At 41.6% G+C, this 18,041-nt stretch overlaps 1 protein-coding gene across 3 annotated transcripts in view; it reads right to left on the bottom strand.

Moving 5' to 3' along the window:
- The window catches only part of MTHFD2L (methylenetetrahydrofolate dehydrogenase (NADP+ dependent) 2 like), a 165,616-nt gene that overhangs the window by 125,928 nt on the left and 21,647 nt on the right, over positions 1–18,041 (bottom strand). For all 3 annotated transcript variants that reach the window (XM_004703199.4, XM_045284284.1, XM_045284283.1), the window contains exons 2-3: positions 17,637–17,821; positions 14,998–15,120 (exon numbers count right to left, since the gene is read on the bottom strand). In XM_004703199.4, coding sequence (XP_004703256.1) covers positions 14,998–15,120; positions 17,637–17,790 — 277 coding nt within the window. In that variant the 5' untranslated portion in view covers positions 17,791–17,821. The remainder of the gene's footprint in view (positions 1–14,997; positions 15,121–17,636; positions 17,822–18,041) is intronic.

Here is an 18,041-nt window from a genome sequence, read left to right on the forward strand (position 1 = left end):
GATGAGGGCAACAAATGTATAGATGTGCTTTACACAATTGATCTATGTATTGTGATGAATTGTATGAGCCCCAATAAATTGATTTTAAAAAATAAAATGAAAAATAAAAAAAAATGAAACAAAACAAAAATCCTTCACTGCCACTGAGTCCATTCTGACTCATAGGGTTTATGCTCATTGCTGTTAACTTCAGGGTCAGTAGTTCAAAACTGCTCTTCAGGAGAAAGGCTATCTACTTCCATAAATAGTTAGAGTCTGGGACACCCACAGGGGCAATTTTACTTTGTCCTACAGGGTCACCGTGAATAATAAGCACAGGAACAGAAAATGAGCTCTAGCTACTCGAGCTAGAGCAGTACTTCTCAACCTTCCTAAAACCGTGACCCTTTCATACAGTTCCTCATGTTGTGGTGACACCCCCCCAACCATAAAAGTATTTTTGTTGCTACTTCATAACTGTAATTTTGCTACTGTTATGAATCTAGCGACCCCTGTGAAAGACTCGTTCGACCCCCCAAAGGAACTGCTGATCTAGAGAAATGTAAGTAACCATTAACCCAACAATGTATTTAATATATTAAAATACAGGTGTAGTTTTTACAATAAAGGTATTCTGTCCATTACACGACAGATACCATTTAGACAGAACTTAAAATGTCTAAATCTTTTAAATTCCAGTGATGCTGCATTGGACTGCTAACTACAAGGTCAGTAGTTCAAACCCACCAGTTGATCCACAGTAGGAAGTTGAAGCTATTTGGTCCTGGAAAGATGTGCAGTCTCAGGAACCCGACACAGGGGTGCTGTGAGCTGGAATCAGCTTAATGGGAAGTTTTATGATTAAAGTCTAAGTTTATTTACACTAAAATGCCACGTGTCTTTTATCCTGTATATTCCAAAGGTGAAACTAATGCCACTGCATTTTGAAGAGGTCCACTTGATGACCAAAGTCATTGAAATATAAAAGTAGCCATCTGAAACATGCTCAACTAGAAACGGCTTTGGAATGGCTCTCCTCAACCATTTCTCACATTCAATAATTGCATTTATTCTGATGTTCTAGCACAATAAGCTTCCATATATTTTCTCTTAAGCTAGGAGCTTATTACATATCTTCTACTAAAGCCTAAAAAGGAATTAGATATTTGATTTACTACTTGAGGTAAAAAGAGTGTTTATCTAAATTTTTAAAATAACATGACACATTATTTAGATGCCCACTGCTCATATAGAAACAAATAAAACACGATTCCTAGGTGAAATACTACATGTCTAAACCCAAAATGCACTCACTCACTGCCAATCCAAGACTGTAACTGTTTACAGGAGTAGGAAGCCCAGTCTTTCTCCTGAGGAGCTGCTACTGGTTTTGAACTGCCAATCATGTGGATTGCAACCCAGTGGCTAATACAAGACACATCAAAACACAATACAGCATCACACATTAAAATAGAAATATCTATTAATATGTAGGGATGAGAAGTAAATACATTGCATATTTTAGTTAAATTTTACTAAAAGTCCCCAGAAATCTCCTCCCTGGTTCAACCCTATCAAGCACTGTGAGGGAGCAAGATGAGGCTCTCTGCCCTGTAAAGACGGCCCTCTCAGGAAGCAGGAGGAGGAGTTCTGCTCCAGCCTCTGGTCACAAGGAGCCAGAACCAACAGGAAGGCAGTGAGTTTGGTGTATGCTCTTAGGAGGAGCCTACTGTCCCCAGTTGGTGCGAGTGGTGAATGTGCTTGGCTGCTCACTGACAGGCTGGAGGTTGGAGACCAAAAGGCACATCATCAAAGAAAGTCAGTGGTTAAAAGCCCTGTGGGCACATGCATCCTCTCTGATACACATGCAGTTATCATGAGTGACAGTTGACTCCATTACAAATGTCTTTTCATTTGTTATTGTTGAAGGCTACGTGGGAGTTTGCATTTACTAAAAGTTATGGAATAGAACATCTATGATGAGTACTATTTAATGCAAATAAATTACACAGAAAACTAAATAGTGAACTCTAGCTAATGAGACTAATGCTGAACTTTTAGGTGTGTAATAAGTATCTGTATATCAACAAGCTAACATCACATGCTTTAAAAATACTGATGGATTGATTAATGAATAAATGAACAGATATGTGATAAAGCAAATATAGCAAAATGTCAATACTTACTGAGTGTATGTTAGGAGCACATGGACCCTTACTCTAGCATTCTTTAGGCTTCCTGTATGTTTCAAACCTTCCCGGATAGGATGTTGGAGGAAGAAACAAAATTCAAACCTGCAACCTGCTCCATTAAACTTCCAGCTCCGTTCTACTTGTACATTTTTCACTCTAGTGTAACAGCTCCTAAAAAATATCATTACTTATTTGTTATGTTTACGTTTATTGTCTACTTTCCCTGCTACAGCATAAATTCACAAAGACATACATTTTCGTCCATTTTGTTCACTAATATATTCCCAACATCAAGAACATAAAAGGCACTCAACAAATACTTATTGAGTAAATGACTATTGCCCAGATTTATAAATCAAGAAAATGATACATTAGTATACACATGAGTGTACATACTGGGAGAAATGAGATGAGACTACCAATTAAAGATGATGGATGGCCCTTCAATATCCTTTGACTTCCATCATTTAAAAACATAAAAATCAAAGGTAGCATTCATTAAAATCCAGTTTTGTGTATGTTTTTATATTTAGATTATGGAACATCTGGCACCTCTTCCATTATAACTTTAAAGTAAAGATTCATGTTTGCTTTTCATTGTTTCTTCCTTTCAGACTTGAAAACTTTCAGACTTTCAGACTTCATACCAGAAATCATAGATTTCTGGCAGTTTTATCCTAAATGGTTAAAGCTTACTCCAGGAGGATGAATATAAGGCCCTTGATATTTCACTCATATTTTTGCTAAACAGATATTTACTATTTATCTTGTGCTTTGTACTGGTGTAGGGGTTTAAGAAAAAACAGTGAGGAACTGTGGGAATTGGTTTGCCAGGTAGAAGCACAGGAAGATCTCCTCAACAACTATAGGAGAGGTTGCACTAGGAGTGATATGCTGTACTTCCTGGCAGAGAGAAAACAAACTTAAAAGGTAAGTAGAACACAGTATCTTAGAGTGGGAGAGCAGTAATGCCTACTGACAGACGCCCCCTTTAACCCTGACCATCAGCATGAGCCAGAAGCACTAGAAAATAGAAAGAAATCCAGAGAATACAACTGGGCAAAGAAGTGAAGCTGGCGGTATTTGAAGATGGCATGATTATATATTGAGAGAACCCCAAAGACTCCACAAAAAGACTGTTGGAAACAATTGAGAGTTTTGTGAAAGTAGCAGTGGACAGGATTAACAAGCAGAGACCCATCAGCTTCCTATATGCTAGGGAAGAGAGCTCTGAAAAGACATCAAGCAAACAGAGCTACCAAACTATATAGCTATACAAAAGATGAAATATTTAGGAATAAATTAACCACAAAATTAAAATACCTGTCCAAAGAAAACTACAAAATATTACTATAAGAGAGCACTCCAAACAGAATATTATCCAGTTTTCAAGGATAAGAGGATCTAATATTGTAAAAATATCAATATTACTTAAAGCAGTCTATAAATACAAGGCAATTCTCATCCAAATCCTGTCATTCTTTAAAGAAATGGAAAAACTAATTACCAACTCCATATACAGAAGGAGTAAGCAAAGAATTCTCAAGAAGAAGAACAAAGTAGGAGGCCTTGCACTACCTGACCTCAAAACCTATTCCACAGTACATTAGTCAAAACAATCTGGGAGCGATATAATGAGACACACGGACCAACGGAGCAGGATAGAAAACCCAGGAATAGAAGCATTCACCCAAAGACAAATTATTTTCAAAAACTATTAAAAAAGTCATTAAATGGGAAAAGGATACCCTCTTCATCAAATGATGCTGGGGAAATTGGATTTCCATCTGCAGAAGAACGAAACATGACTCCTACCGTGCCTATTTTCTGAGCCTATACTCTCTAAGACGTAAGACACAGAACAGGAACACATGTGTGTTCTCCCATGTTCATTGAAGTGCAGTTCACAATATCAAAATGCTGGAAACAGCCCAAATGCCTATCAGTAGAAAAATGGGTTAAGAAACTATGGTACATACACACAGTGGAATACTATGCAGCCCTAAAAAACAGCAATTAAACACTTCATGACATGGATGGTCCTGGAAACCATAATGATGTTAGTCAATCAAAAAGAGATACCTATTTTATGAGTCCACTACTGTAAGGATAAAACCAAGATGAAGGCAGGCTTCTGCTCTCACGTCATGTAATCTTCTAATCTAGTCTCCCAAGCAATGAGGTAGAGGGCCTGCCTAGTGCCCAGGAACCACATATTACCCTTTTATTGTTGTGGTTAGGTGCCATCAAGTAGACTGACCCCTTTTATGCATACATCTTAAAAGACACTTCAACAGAGGAGACTTCATCTCAGTTGGGGTCAGTTTCTCAAGATGTGAGGAGAGCGAGAAGACCATTCTGTTGCTACCATACAATGTGGTGTAAGATCTCACCAAATCAACAGAAACTCTTACAAGAGTGATTGCTGGGTATTCGAGGCAAGGTGGGGGGAGGGGTGCATGTATGTCTCAGAGAAGTCAATTATACTTCTGTTGGTGTGTAAACCAGGTGGAATAACTTCCCACTGGGGAACAAAAATCCTTAACAATACTTATATAGAACCCAAAGAGAGAATACTCCCAGTATTTTGTTCCTGGTTTAGATATTTTTGACCCAGTTTCTATCCAGCCCTTGGTGACCCAGGCTGTGTGCTACTGGTACTTTAGACTCTGTCCTTTTGAGGGGCACAACATCTTTCATAAGCCACACCAAAAGGATTCAGTGTGGAAACGCCGCCAAATGCACTGGGCTTTTCCTAAAACGCACCTGTAACTGATTTATGGAGCGGACTTACTCTCTTGGACCTAAAGCAGAAAGGCCTGGGATGAGAAGCAGAGGGCTGCTATCGCAAGGTTATGGAACCAGTGGTAGTGGGACTGTGGCTCCGATCTCTTACTGTGGGGGTGGCACCACGAATGGTGGCCTGGAACTACCTTAGATTTACTGTTTGAATGCTCGCCTTGCTTTCTTACGACATTCGTCCTGTGGGCATGGCCCTGCCTTTGAGAATGAGTGTTATTGAAAGTTTTCCCTATCATCACCCTCATTTTTTTCAAATAGTGCCCAATTATTTATGAGTCTAATCTATACAAGTCAACAATTCATGTATTCAGTCTGAAAAGCTACCCTATACTTGTATACTTTCCTTCTCTCAAAAGTACTTTAAATTCTATCCTATTGGCTAAATTAATGAGACTGCCATAATAATTACCATATGCCCCAGGGGATGAGTTATGATGTTCTCTATCATAAAATGATGAGGTCTCTAAAGTGAACCAGGGACATAGATAAACCCTAGATTTTGAATGGATTTGGGGCTCACACTTAATTCTTTCTCCAATCTAAGAACTAGTTCTGATGAAATGGCCCTACTCAATACTCACCCTTCTGGAGGGATCACTGACAACATGGATGCTATAGCAGAGCCCATATACAATGCCTGATCAAAACCAATAGCACCTGGAGTCTAAAAGGCTTGCCTTCAAACAAGCAGCCATCTAAGTGAAGTATCAACTGATTCCACGTGGAAGAACACACCAGGTCCAAGGACTGTACATTATAAACTGTGAGATATCAGACACACTCTCATGCCACAGTCTGCATCCTACTGGTCCTTATGCTGGGACGCTGTTCCCTCGATAGTTTGTTCTTCCACCTACTCCCAACCTTTGCTCAAAGATCACCTTCCTGATGTCCTAGCATGGGTAGATCGCTTCTCTGGCTACGCCGACCACATCCTAGAACATAATGTCCAAATTCCTGAGTGTAGCAAATAAGACCATTTTTAACCTGATGATCACTTAATTTGCCTCTTGTCATTTGCCAATAAATCGGCAACTTTCCTCAAGTTTTCGTCTTTTTTGTGCCAATTCTGCTTTCTCACTACAAAGCTTTTCATATGATGCTTCCTCTAACAGAAAATTCCAGGTGTCCCTTAAATCTATGATTTAACTAAAACTGAGTGCTCAACACAGATGTTGTCTTCTTGGTGAAGGAGAATTCCTGGAATCTCCCAATTTAGGATTACTATCTGCCTCTTCAGTTTGATAACTCCTAACAACTGAGCATGAATATCATTAACTGGAGTTCAATATTTATGACTATGTAAAATTATATGCATTGAAATATACATATCCCAAGTGTTCTAGTGCATAAAAATCTCCCACCGCACATTTATTACTCGGTGGCACCTATTACTTACATTTACTATAAGTTTTAAGGCTTGTATTTCCAGGAGTTCAAGGTCAGATCTTAGTCATCTCTGAAAACTCTAAGACCTGTACTGTCTGCATCAGAGAAAAGGTTCATTCAATACACACTGAATCAAGGTGTGAAAAGGCTGTACAATGTAGGGGCCTGTGGGAAATTGAATAGGGAGCGGACAGCACGGAGGGAAAGTGATAGGTATGTGTTTGTGTGCACATTTGCTGTGGAGATGCCATAGTAGTTTCAAGATTACATATGCCAACAAGGATTAAAATTGAAATTAAAAAACAATTGGTTAAAATTGCCTAAAAGCATGTTTCTACTGGTTGATTTGAACTATGGGGTGCCAGTGTGTCTCTTCTTGTTACTAAACTTCCTAAAGTTAGATGCAAGATTCCCCAGTGGCATAATGTGTTACAAGTTGTACTGCTAACCCCCAGGTCAACAGTTCAAAACACAAAGTTGTTAGTTCAAACCCACCTGCCACACTACAAAACGATGAGGCTTTCTGCTCTGGTAAAGACTTCCAGCCTCAGAAACCCAAAGGGGGCAGATCTATCCTGTCCTAGAGGGTCACTATAAGTTAGAATCAGTTTTATAGCAGTGAGTTTGGGATTGCTTTTGGTAAGTGTAATTGAGGTACGCACTAGACTGCAATCTGAAAGGTCAGTAGTTCAAAATCACCAGGCGGCTCCATGTGAGAAAGATGAGGCATTTACTCCTGTAAGTAGTTACAGTCCAGAAACTCACAAGGGCAGTTCAATGCTGTCCTATGGGGGCTGTGTGGGCCCACGTCAACTCCATGGCAGTGAGTTTGGTTTTTGGTTTTTGAGAAGTGTAGAGGCTATCTCTCCCAAGATTTTCAAATCCCTTTCTGGTACATTCTTTGTTACCTTTTCAGGTAGGATGCCCTCAATAATAGATAATGACATCAGGAAGAAGAAGAAAAGCAAGCAGAAAAATGCATAAACAAATCCTCTCGTTCTAAATTTCCAAATTTGAATAGATAATGAGAAGCAAGTCATCTTTTTTAGACTTTATAACCTATAGCGACAGGAGCTATTCAAGTAGATGTGATTCTACAGATTCAAGTGGCTAAGAATCTCTGGGCATGGTCTTCTTCTGGGTGTGAGCGGATAGAACCACAAATGGTTACAGGGACCAATCAGTGGCACATCACATAAACCTTATAAAAACCAAATCCACTGCCAACAAGCTGTTTCCAAATCAAAGAGCCCTTCCACAGGGTTTGCTGTAAATCTCACCGGAAGAGAGAGCCTCATCTTTCTATCCTGAGTGGCTGGTGGGTTTGAGCCACAGCATGTGTGATTGGCCTTTCAATGCTAGCACCGCAACTAGCAAGTTTAAAACACAAGCCCTGGTTTGTTCAATACTGCCATCGTGTGGTTGACATCGACATGCCTCCGGGTTATCTTCCTTGCTCCGAGTTCTGTGATAAAATGTTACCGAGGTGAATTTTTTAAAAAACAAAGACACACAAATGAGATTGTGCCGATGGTTTTGTTTCCATGGAAGCACTGAATTATGCCAGAAAAGATCTGAAGGATATATTTTGTTCAAAATCTACAGGGATTTTTTTCTTTGAATTGACCCCAAGTACATAAATTAGATTAATCATAATTCACCGCTTATAATAATCTCAACAGTAGTCCAAAAACAACCAGCTTAAACCAATTAATTAATTATTTTTAACAATACAGTGAGAATATGCAAATCCATCGCCCAAAGCAAAAGTAACAGCCTTGACAGTGATTCTACGTCTGACTAAGTTGTCCCTGATGACCTTCTCTTTTCCTGCCCCTGGGAACTCCATCTGCAATGCTGGTCATGTCCTCTATGTAGTTTTATTGCACTTATTTGTATTCCTAGAAGATGTGAGGTTTTTACAACAGTTCTATTGTATAATATTTTAAGTGTACAATTTGATGTTTGTCATAGGAAAGCATCACAATCCAGATAATAAGCATAACATCCATCACCCTGAAAAAGCTTCTCATGCCCCTTTCTTGTCCTCCTTTCCTGCCTTACCCCCACCGCTCCACTGGCCCCCCACCGCCTCTAACCTCCATCTGTTATCACGATACATCAGCTTGCATTTCTTAGCATTTTATATTAATGCACTAACGGAGTGTTTTCTCTTATTTGGACCCCTTTGCTCAGCAGAGTTATTTTGAGATTCTTCCATTCTGTAAATGTATCAACAGTTCATTCCTGTTGATGAACTGTTGTGTGCATGCACCACTGTGTTTGTATCCTCCCGCCTGTTGATAGATACTTGGATCTCCCATTTGGGGGCTCTTATTAATAGAGCTCCTATGATTGTACAAGTCTTTGTATGCAGATAAGAAGTCCTTGGGGGGTGCAAAGGCGTTTTGCTAGAGAATCTAAAGACTGGACATTCAAACCTAATCAGTGGTGCCACAGGTAAAGATCTGGGGGCATGCTTCCATTCATCTTCGAGGCAAGAAAACTCTACAGAGCAGTTGTACTCCGTAACACACCAGGTCACCACGAGTTGTGAGTCCCTGGATAGCAACGTGTTGATTTAGGGGGGTGTTTGTTTGTTTGACTTCAGTGGTTGATAAATTTCAGAGGAAGTGCAGATCAGTTGGGGTTAGGAAGCACTACTGTCTCCAGATGAAACTCCAGTATGGCCCTGATACCTGCAAAGAGCCCAAGGCTGAGAGTGTGCAGTTGGGGTTAGGAAGCACTACTGTCTCCAGATGAAACTCCAGTATGGCCCTGATACCTGCAAAGAGCCCAAGGCTGAGAGTGTGCTACACGGTCTTCAGTACACATTTAATTGATGTCTCTTTTAGAAATGTTTTGAAACTGGGGGTGGCAGCAATTGTACAATTATGCTTGATCTAATTATGGATTGTTATAATAGCTGTAAGAGCTCCCAATAAAATGATTACCTATATACTCGAGTATAAGGCAACCGGAATATCAGCTGAGGTACCTAATTTTACCACAAAAACTGCATTAAAAATATGCTGGAAAACTCAGCTTATACACAAGTATAAATGGGAAAAAATAGTCTTTTTCTTTCGAAATCATCTGCTTTAAAAATTATTTCCATTGCATCACTTTCTATTTTATTTTTTTTACAGATGTCTGTTCATAAACAGGTGAGGTTCATCAGAAAGGAGAGGTTCCGATTCAGGCCAGGAGAAAGGTGTTGTGCCCCAAGTCCTTAGAAGACACGCTTTTCTTTCGGATCATTCACATATCCTCACGGTCTATGAAAAGCCTCAGCTACTTCAAGGAATGTGGGTCCCATAATACAACATTGATAGCAAACTCCCAGTGGGCTCCAAGATTGCAAGAAGATTATAACAAACTTTTCATTCCTTTTGTTGGCACGGATGTTGCTCTGCGGTGTCAGTGTGATTCCAACTCATAGAGCCTCGGAGAAGCAGACTAGAGATGTTCCATAGTTTCCTCAATTATCATCTTTTTTAGGGGGGAGGGGCACGGCTGGTGCAGGGGGTATAATGTTCAGCTGCTAACCGAAAGGTCAGTGGTTCGAACCTACCAGCTGCTTCACAGAAGAAAGATGGGACAGCCGGCTGCTGGGACGATGGAAGCTTTGGAACACTGGGGAGCAGTGCTGCTCTGTCCTTCACATCAACTATGAGCGGGAATCAGCTTGGCAGCGATGACTTGGGTTTTCAACCTCTAGGGGAGCAGAATGCCCAATCCTTTCTCCCACGGAACCCATCTTTACAGTGGGCAGCCCAGCACGTAGCTTCTGCGCCTCCAGGACTCCAGAGGCCATCACCATGAGGACAGCACAGGACCAGGCCATGGTAGGGTGTCTGGGAGTCGGCGGCGGCGTCAGCATGGTGGTGCCCACAGCGCCAACCACCCGAGTCGGAATGGCCCTGATGGCAGTGGGCCACAGAGACTCGGGCAAGCGGGTGCCGAGGGACCATAGGGTGCGTTGCACTGCACAAACAGCATGTAAATTGTTGCAGGCAAACACGTGACGCTGGTGACTGCAGGGGGCACCTGACCCTCTAAAACCCAATGAGTCACTAGGACTTGGAACAGTAGCGACAATGGTTTTTACTGCCAGTGCTGTAACCAATAAGTTTATGTCTCAAATCAGTTGGATAAAACATGTATTTTCAACCACCCTTTTTGCAATGAGGACGATTACATTCATCAAAGTTACTAAGGAACAGTCAGTAAACAGTAAATCTAGACCATCCACTCAGGCCATGGACATCTGGCACTCAGTGCCACAGTCCTTCTGACTCATGGTGACCATATAGGACAGAGTAGAAATGTTCTGTGTGTCCTGCACCTTATGGTTAGCAGACCGACATATAACCTCCTAGGGCACCCGGGCCCTTGAGCTATGTTATGACATTGTTGACTGCTTCATATGTATGGAAAAGCTGGACACTGGATAAGGAAGACTGAAGACGAATGGATAGGTTTGGATATGGTGTTGGCAGAGAATGCAGAATACACCACGGACGTCCAGAAGAGCAAACACATCTGCCTTGGAGGAAGTGCAGCCAGCACGCTCCTAGAAAGCAAGGGTGGAGAGACTGTGTACCACCTACACTGGGCACATGATCACGCGAGATCCGTCCCTGGAGAAGGATAGCGTGCCTCATAATGCAGGCAGGCAGTGAAACAGAGGAAGAAAGGCCCTCAGTGAGGTGCACGGGCACAAAGGCTGGACCAGTGAGTTCAAATATGTGTACTAGCATGAAACGATACAGGATTGGCAGCATCTTGTTCAGCTGTACAGATGGTCACTAGATCGCAGAACAGCACCGCAACAACAAAGGCAGTCTTACAACACAATACTGGTAAGTAAGTGAAGGCCTTTATCTTATATTACAGGAAATGTAACCAAAACATTTACGTCTCAAAGCAGTTGGATACAAGGTGCATTATCAACCATTTTTTCACATTGAGGACTATCATTTATCAAAGTAACAGTAAATAGTAAATTTAGACTATAAACTCAAGCCATGTATAATTCACCTCTAAATGGCATCTTCTTCGATAAAAGCCTACGATGTAAAACATAAAGCAGTCCACCTCAGGAGGTACAGGACAGCTGATCTTTGTCTTCACCGCACTCAGGGGAGGCCGTGAACAGCCCTGGGGTGCCGTCCTCTTCTGAAACGCCCTGTGTTGCTGTGAGTCAGAATCAACTAGACAGAAACGGATTTCTGGCTCTTTAATGCCATAATTGTCATTGTTGTTGTTGTTTTTATCTTGTTGCTGTTTTTGTCTTTGTACTGGATGCTTTTCTGTATAGGAAACCCAGGTAGCTAAACCTATAGACACAGTAACTGGGCTAATCATTACCTGTGAGTGTGGCAGAGAGGCTGGGGGTTGATGCGGAGCCAACAACAATGAGCACAAGAAAGAAGAAAATGTTCTAAAATTGAGTATGGTCATGCTTTCATAACTCTTCCCAATATAAAGGAGCTATTGAATAGTAGGACATATGAATTATAGGCCAATAAACCTGTTTTTAAATATGTAAAGTATCCGACACATAATAAATGTTTAATGTAATAAGTATTAGTCAGTAATAGTTTATATGTTATTGAATTTTCAAGTAGTAGGCAATTGAACTTTCTCAAAGCATTAAAATCTTTATCATTAAGTCTCTTTGGCCATATGTTTACCACTCTGAAATCAACACTGTATCCCAGCACTTTATTTAGGCTTGAGTACAGGTACAGACTGTAGTGGAGTACTTGAAGCACAGGGTTCCGCCTTGGACTGCTAAGGTGAGATCAGCAGACTGACTCCATCAGCCTGCTCCAGAGAAGAGAGAGAGGCTAGACCTGCAGAGCTTCAGAAGTCCTATTGCATGGCATCTCAAGCAGATTCACTCAATGGCAGGGGCTAGTACATACGGATCACCAGTGCCACCTAGTGGCAAATTGCTAATAAATGCACCAAATGAGGAATGTCCGTGTGATGTGAGCCATGGCATAATTTTACGCGAGACCCTGTAAACCAGTGGTTCTCAACCTTCCTCATGCCGCGACCCCTTCATACAGTTCCTCATGTTGTGGCGCCTCTCCAACTATGAAATTATTTTTGTTGCTGCTTCATAACTGTAAGTTTGCTACTGTTATGAATCGGGCGACCCCTGTGAAAGGGTAGTTCAACCCCCAAAGGGTTCGGGACCCACAGATTGAGAACCAGTGCTGTAGTCAGTAACACTGCCCCATGGGGTTTCTTAGTGGTAATCTTTAAAGGAACTAATTTCCTTGTCTTTTCTTCCACTAAATGGATTTGACCTGTCCACCTTTCAGTTAGCAACCAAGCATGCTTCTCATGTTTCCCATAAATCCAAAAAACCTAACCCATCAAGTTGATGCCAACTCAGAATGACCCTATGTGTGTGTTTGCCAAGAAGACAGGGGCAGACAGCCTCGCCGATCTGCCGTGGAACGAACGACTACTTAGCAGGCCGATGGTTAGCCCACACACAGTGCCATCGGAGTTATGTTACCCATGCGGGGGTAAATCTTCTAAAACAGACGCTTTAAAAAAAACAAGCTAAATATAATACAATTATTTAGAAATTTGTGACAAGCTTCAGACAGAACTTTGGGTGCAGTAGAAATGAAAGTGAAGAAGTATGAAACAAATGGAAGACAAGAAAAGCCTTGTTCTTCGTGAGCCAAAAAACTAGGTTCACATACACTTCAAAATATTTTGAAAGATTACCTCAATTTCCTATTGTTGAAAAAGTTTTCTGTGCTGGATTTCTTTCCAGGCTCTAAAGTCCAGCCGCTGTGCACTAAGTAAAGCACGATGGAGCTCTCTGGGGCTTTATCTACTAGAAGTATTTTCTCAGCAGAAAATCTTGACGATGTCTAAGGTATTTTCAACTTTGTGACTTGGGCACTATGCAGCTATATTAAAGTCAAAGAGTTAGAAATGTGTGGTCTTGGTGTAGCTGAGGCAGCACAAAGACCCTAGCAGGATATGAAGTTACATGATCAAACAACATGTAGGGTACTGAAGAAAGGTCCCCAGAATAACACCAACAGCTCTACTTTTCTGGTCAAAAGTTACCCAGAGTCTCCTTGCCTTGGGTTCGATTCTGACTCACTGCAGCTCTTCCTGGGACTCCCAAAGCTGTACGGCATTATGGGAGCAGATAGCTCATCTTTCTCCCAAGGAGCGTGTGGTGGCTTTGAACTGCCAACTTCGGGGTGAGTAGTTCAAAGCTTACTCGACAGCACCACCAGGGCTGTTCTCAAAGCTTCACAGGCCTCAAAATTGTATTAAACCACAGCAATCTATGCAGGGAAACCTCACTTTGCACAGTCCTCTGATGTGCAAAACCCCAGTCATTGCGGCTTAGTGAGATGACACCCGTCTTTCAGCAGCACAGCTCATGCGGCTGCTATTGTGGCATATTAACTATAACCATCTACGCTGCAGTCTTCACGGCTAGTCCACGACTCACAAATCACTGCAAAACTAACGCCCTATACATCGTACTCCGTGACCAATCGTGACATTTCTTTCAAACTCTGTCGGTAATTGGTCACAGTACATGTTATTCAATTCATACAGATAAAAAACCCTATAATATTAAAAATCCAAGCTTTAAATAATGGTCCATAATGGCAAATAGTCAGTACTTGGCTACATGCATCAAACATTATTATTATTATGTTAAAGATATTTTGTGTAGCTGGCAGTGTTTATTTACTATTTTTATGCATATAAAGTTACATAATATGCCAAATAAAAGGACAAGCATTTGACTAACTGATGTTAGCCATCTACCACGCACATTGACTTCAAGACAGTCTTAGGAATGGAATGAAGTTGTAACCCAGGGGGTGCCTGTAAATGAGGTTATAGGAGAAACAGCTGGAACTGGGAACACTTTGGCCATCAATAAGCTCTAGTACTATAACAAGAAAACATCAACTTACCAGTATGAATGAGGAGAGTTGTTGGGATAAAAATGTATCAGAGTAAGTGATGGGGCAACTAAACTACATATGAAAGGGGCTCTCAGGGATATTTCACAACTTTGAAAGTGCAACAACAACAGGTGGGCATCAGATTCGCTCCCAGAAAGGCACAGAAAAGATTCTTGCTCTCTGGCCTCCTTAAGTTGTGATCACAGAGCAAGGACTGTTCCGATGATTCGGGGTTAGTTTTTGCAAGGAAATAAAGCATTCTAGTTCTCAAGTTCTATAATGTTTTAAATTACAGTGTGTGGAATAAATGTCAGCTGTTCGTTGATTTGCATTTATGGCTAATAATGCCAGGGTTTCGTGCTTTGGGAAATTATTTTACAGGTCTAATTTTCTGAAATCATTTTGCATGGCATTTTCTATGGCCCCGCACTACTATGAAAATGAAGGCTGCCTGTATTACTGATGCCTACATTATTCTTTCAAATTGTCAGTCACAGCACACTTATGTCATTTTAGAAACCAACAATTATTACATGTTAATATTGTAGTCAGTCACCTTCTAAAGATATCTCATAAATTACTTTCAGTATCTGCAAATATTATCTTTAAAGATGTCACTTCTCCAAGCCAAACCCAGACATAGCAGAGAATGCCTCATGTACCTGGCAGTGGTAACTGAACTAATATACCACTGACTCTTGGGTCCACATTCAACTGATCCACTATATCCAAAAGTTCTTCCTGAGATACAGTCTGAGGTTTTAGGATGACCTCACTGCAGATACCTGGAAGAAAATAAGAGAAGATAATTTTATTAACAAAGACCCATTACTTGCATTGTTGTTTTTGTTGAAGATGGTGCTCAATTCACCATCAGGAGTGGTGGTTGTTGTTGCTGCTGTTGTTAGGTGCCACCACGTCGGTTCTGACCCAGAGTGACCGTGTGCACAACAGAAGGAAACCCTGGCCGCTCCGGACCATGTTCACACTTGCTCCTAGGCCTGAGCCCATTGTTGCAGCCACTGTGTCAAGTCATCTCATGGAGGGTCTTCTGCTTCTTCTCTGCGCTTCTACTACAGCCAGGCATGATGCCCTTCTCCAGGGACTGCTCCCCTGACAACCTGTCCAAAGTACGTAAGATAATGTCTTCCATCTTTCCTCTAAGGAGCACTCTGCCTGTACTTCTTCCCTAACAGATCTGTTTATCCTCTTAGCAGTCCCCATAGTTTCAGTAGTCTTCCCCAGCACCATAATTCAAATGCATCAATTCTTCTTTGGGTTTCCTTATTCAATGTCCGATTTCCACATCCATAGGAGATGACTGAAAGCATCATAGCTTTGGTCAGGTGCGCTTTAAAGCTCACAGTAACTTCCTTGCTTTTCATTACTCTGAAGAGGTCTGTGCAGCAGATTTACCTAATGCTGTGCATCTTTTGATCTCTCCATTTCAGCTTCCATCAGCAATGATGATGGATCCCAGCAAGAGGAATTCCTTTTCTTCATTCATCTTGATACTACCTATAGGTCCAGGTGTGAGGCTCTTTACATTGAGTCCAAATCCATACCAAATGCTGCAATCCTTAGTCTTCATCTGCAAGAGCCTCAAGTCCTCCTCACTTTCAACCAGCAAGGATGAGCCAGCTGCATATCTCAGGTCGTGTTACTAAGCCGTCCTCCAATCCTGATGCCACATTCCTCTTCGTATCACCCAGCTTCTCTAATGGTTTGCTCAGCATGGTGAGTGAATACAACTCTGACGCACACCTTTCCTGATTTTAAATCACGCAGTGTTCCCTTGTTCTGTTTCCACAACTGCCTGTTGATCCATGTACAAGTTCCGACTGAGCACAATGAAGTGTTCTGGAATCCTCATTCTTCTCAAGGTTATCTATAGTCTCTTATTGTCCACACAGTTGAATGCCTTTGCATAGTCAATAAAACTATGACTATGCTTGCCAGTACCCTCTGCTTTGAGCCAAGGTCCGTCTGACATCAGCAATGATATTCCTTATACTCCGTCCTCCTTCGAATCTAGCCTGAACTTCTGAGAGCTGCCTGTCAGTGCACTGCTGCAACCATGCTTCAAATACTTGAGATGTTTGCTCATGATTCATGACTAATTAGACCCTTTTTTGGTGATGTCAACTCTTTCACATGAGGTTGCTGAGTCGAAATTGATTTGACAACTGTTACCAGACAGGGACCTTGATGATTCATAGTAGAATTCTCACCTTCCATGAGGGAGAGAAGGTTTCTATTTCTGGCAGATGCACCTCAGGCACAGCCAGTACTACCCATTGGTCAGTGGTGGCCTGAGTCACCAGCATCACTGTGATACTGAGTGGGTCCATTGGAGCTTCCAGATTACGAAGGACTAGGAAGAAAGGTGGCCTACTGCTGAGATCTTACTCTCACAAATAAACCCATGGGTAATGGATCACAATGGAACTATGTCCAATGTTCAGTTAATACCAAACATGGAGGTGGAATGGACTTGGTAGTTCTGTGTTCCATTGTGCATCAGCTCACTGCGATTTGACAGCAGACTCAAAGACAGCCAACAACAATTGTTATTAGATTTCAAAACTTAGATAAAAATAATCGCCACTTAAAGGCCAAGCTCTATAGAATGAACTAGACTACATGCATTATTCGATGAAAATAAATATAATAAAGACCAAAAAACCAAACTCACTGCCAGCAAGACGATTCAGACTTGCAGAAACCCTGTAGGTAAAGACAGAACTGCCCTGTGAGTTTCTAAGACTGTCGCCCTTACAGGAGTAGAAAGTGCCGTCTTTCTTCTGCAAAATGGCTGCTGGTTTTGCAATGCTGATCCTGCAGCCAGCAATCCAACGTGTAAGCACCATGCCCCAGGGCTCCATGAATAGAGGCCAAATGCACTGCCATGGAGTCAACGCTGAGTCTGAGCTACCTCCCCCCACCCCACCGTGAACTCCCGAGACTGGAAGTAGAAAGTCCAGTCTTTCTCCCTCAGAGCTGCTGCTGGTATTAAACTGCCAACATGAGGGTCAAAACTCCAAACGTCACCACTGCACCACTAGGGGTCCCTTCAGATGACACCCTATCATAGGCTCTGAGGTCACATTTGATAGATTCTGTAAGAAACTCTAAATAAAACAGTAAGAAATAAGCATAAACGTTGGCAATGATCTTTCATGAAGATGGTAACATCTGTTATTTAGATGTCACTTATTTGACAGTTATCCAAAGAAATTATCATACTGTAAAGTAAAAATAGAAAACACACTTAAAACAGTGAACTAAGCCACATACCCACCTACAGTGGAGGCAGCCCTTATCTTATTCCTGACGTAGGTGTGGCTTGCTGGGTTGTCTCCCACTAGAATGATACTGAGATGAGGCCTTCTGTTCCCAAGGGAAATCCATGATTCCACACCTTGCTGTATTTCTTTCTGGATTTGTTTGGCCATTTCAGTTCCCGAGATCACAATGGCTTCATGTCTATAGAAAACAAAAGAATACATGGGACACTAAAGAGACACTAAGGCATAATCAACTGCATATATTTAAGGTACAAGAGTGAGCAAAAATCTGTCTTGTTTTTGTCCATGTTATTATTTCTGCAGGTCTAGCTAGATAAGAGAGGCTGGATGAACAATCTGGAGGAGAAAACAACAGGACCGACAGTTCTGGGGGGACATGGGAGAGGGGGAGGTGGGGG

This window comes from Echinops telfairi, unplaced genomic scaffold (genome assembly GCF_000313985.2).
Source record: "Echinops telfairi isolate 266 unplaced genomic scaffold, ASM31398v2 ScPeMD7_7468;HRSCAF=8506_0, whole genome shotgun sequence".
Classification (NCBI taxonomy): Eukaryota; Metazoa; Chordata; class Mammalia; order Afrosoricida; family Tenrecidae; genus Echinops; species Echinops telfairi.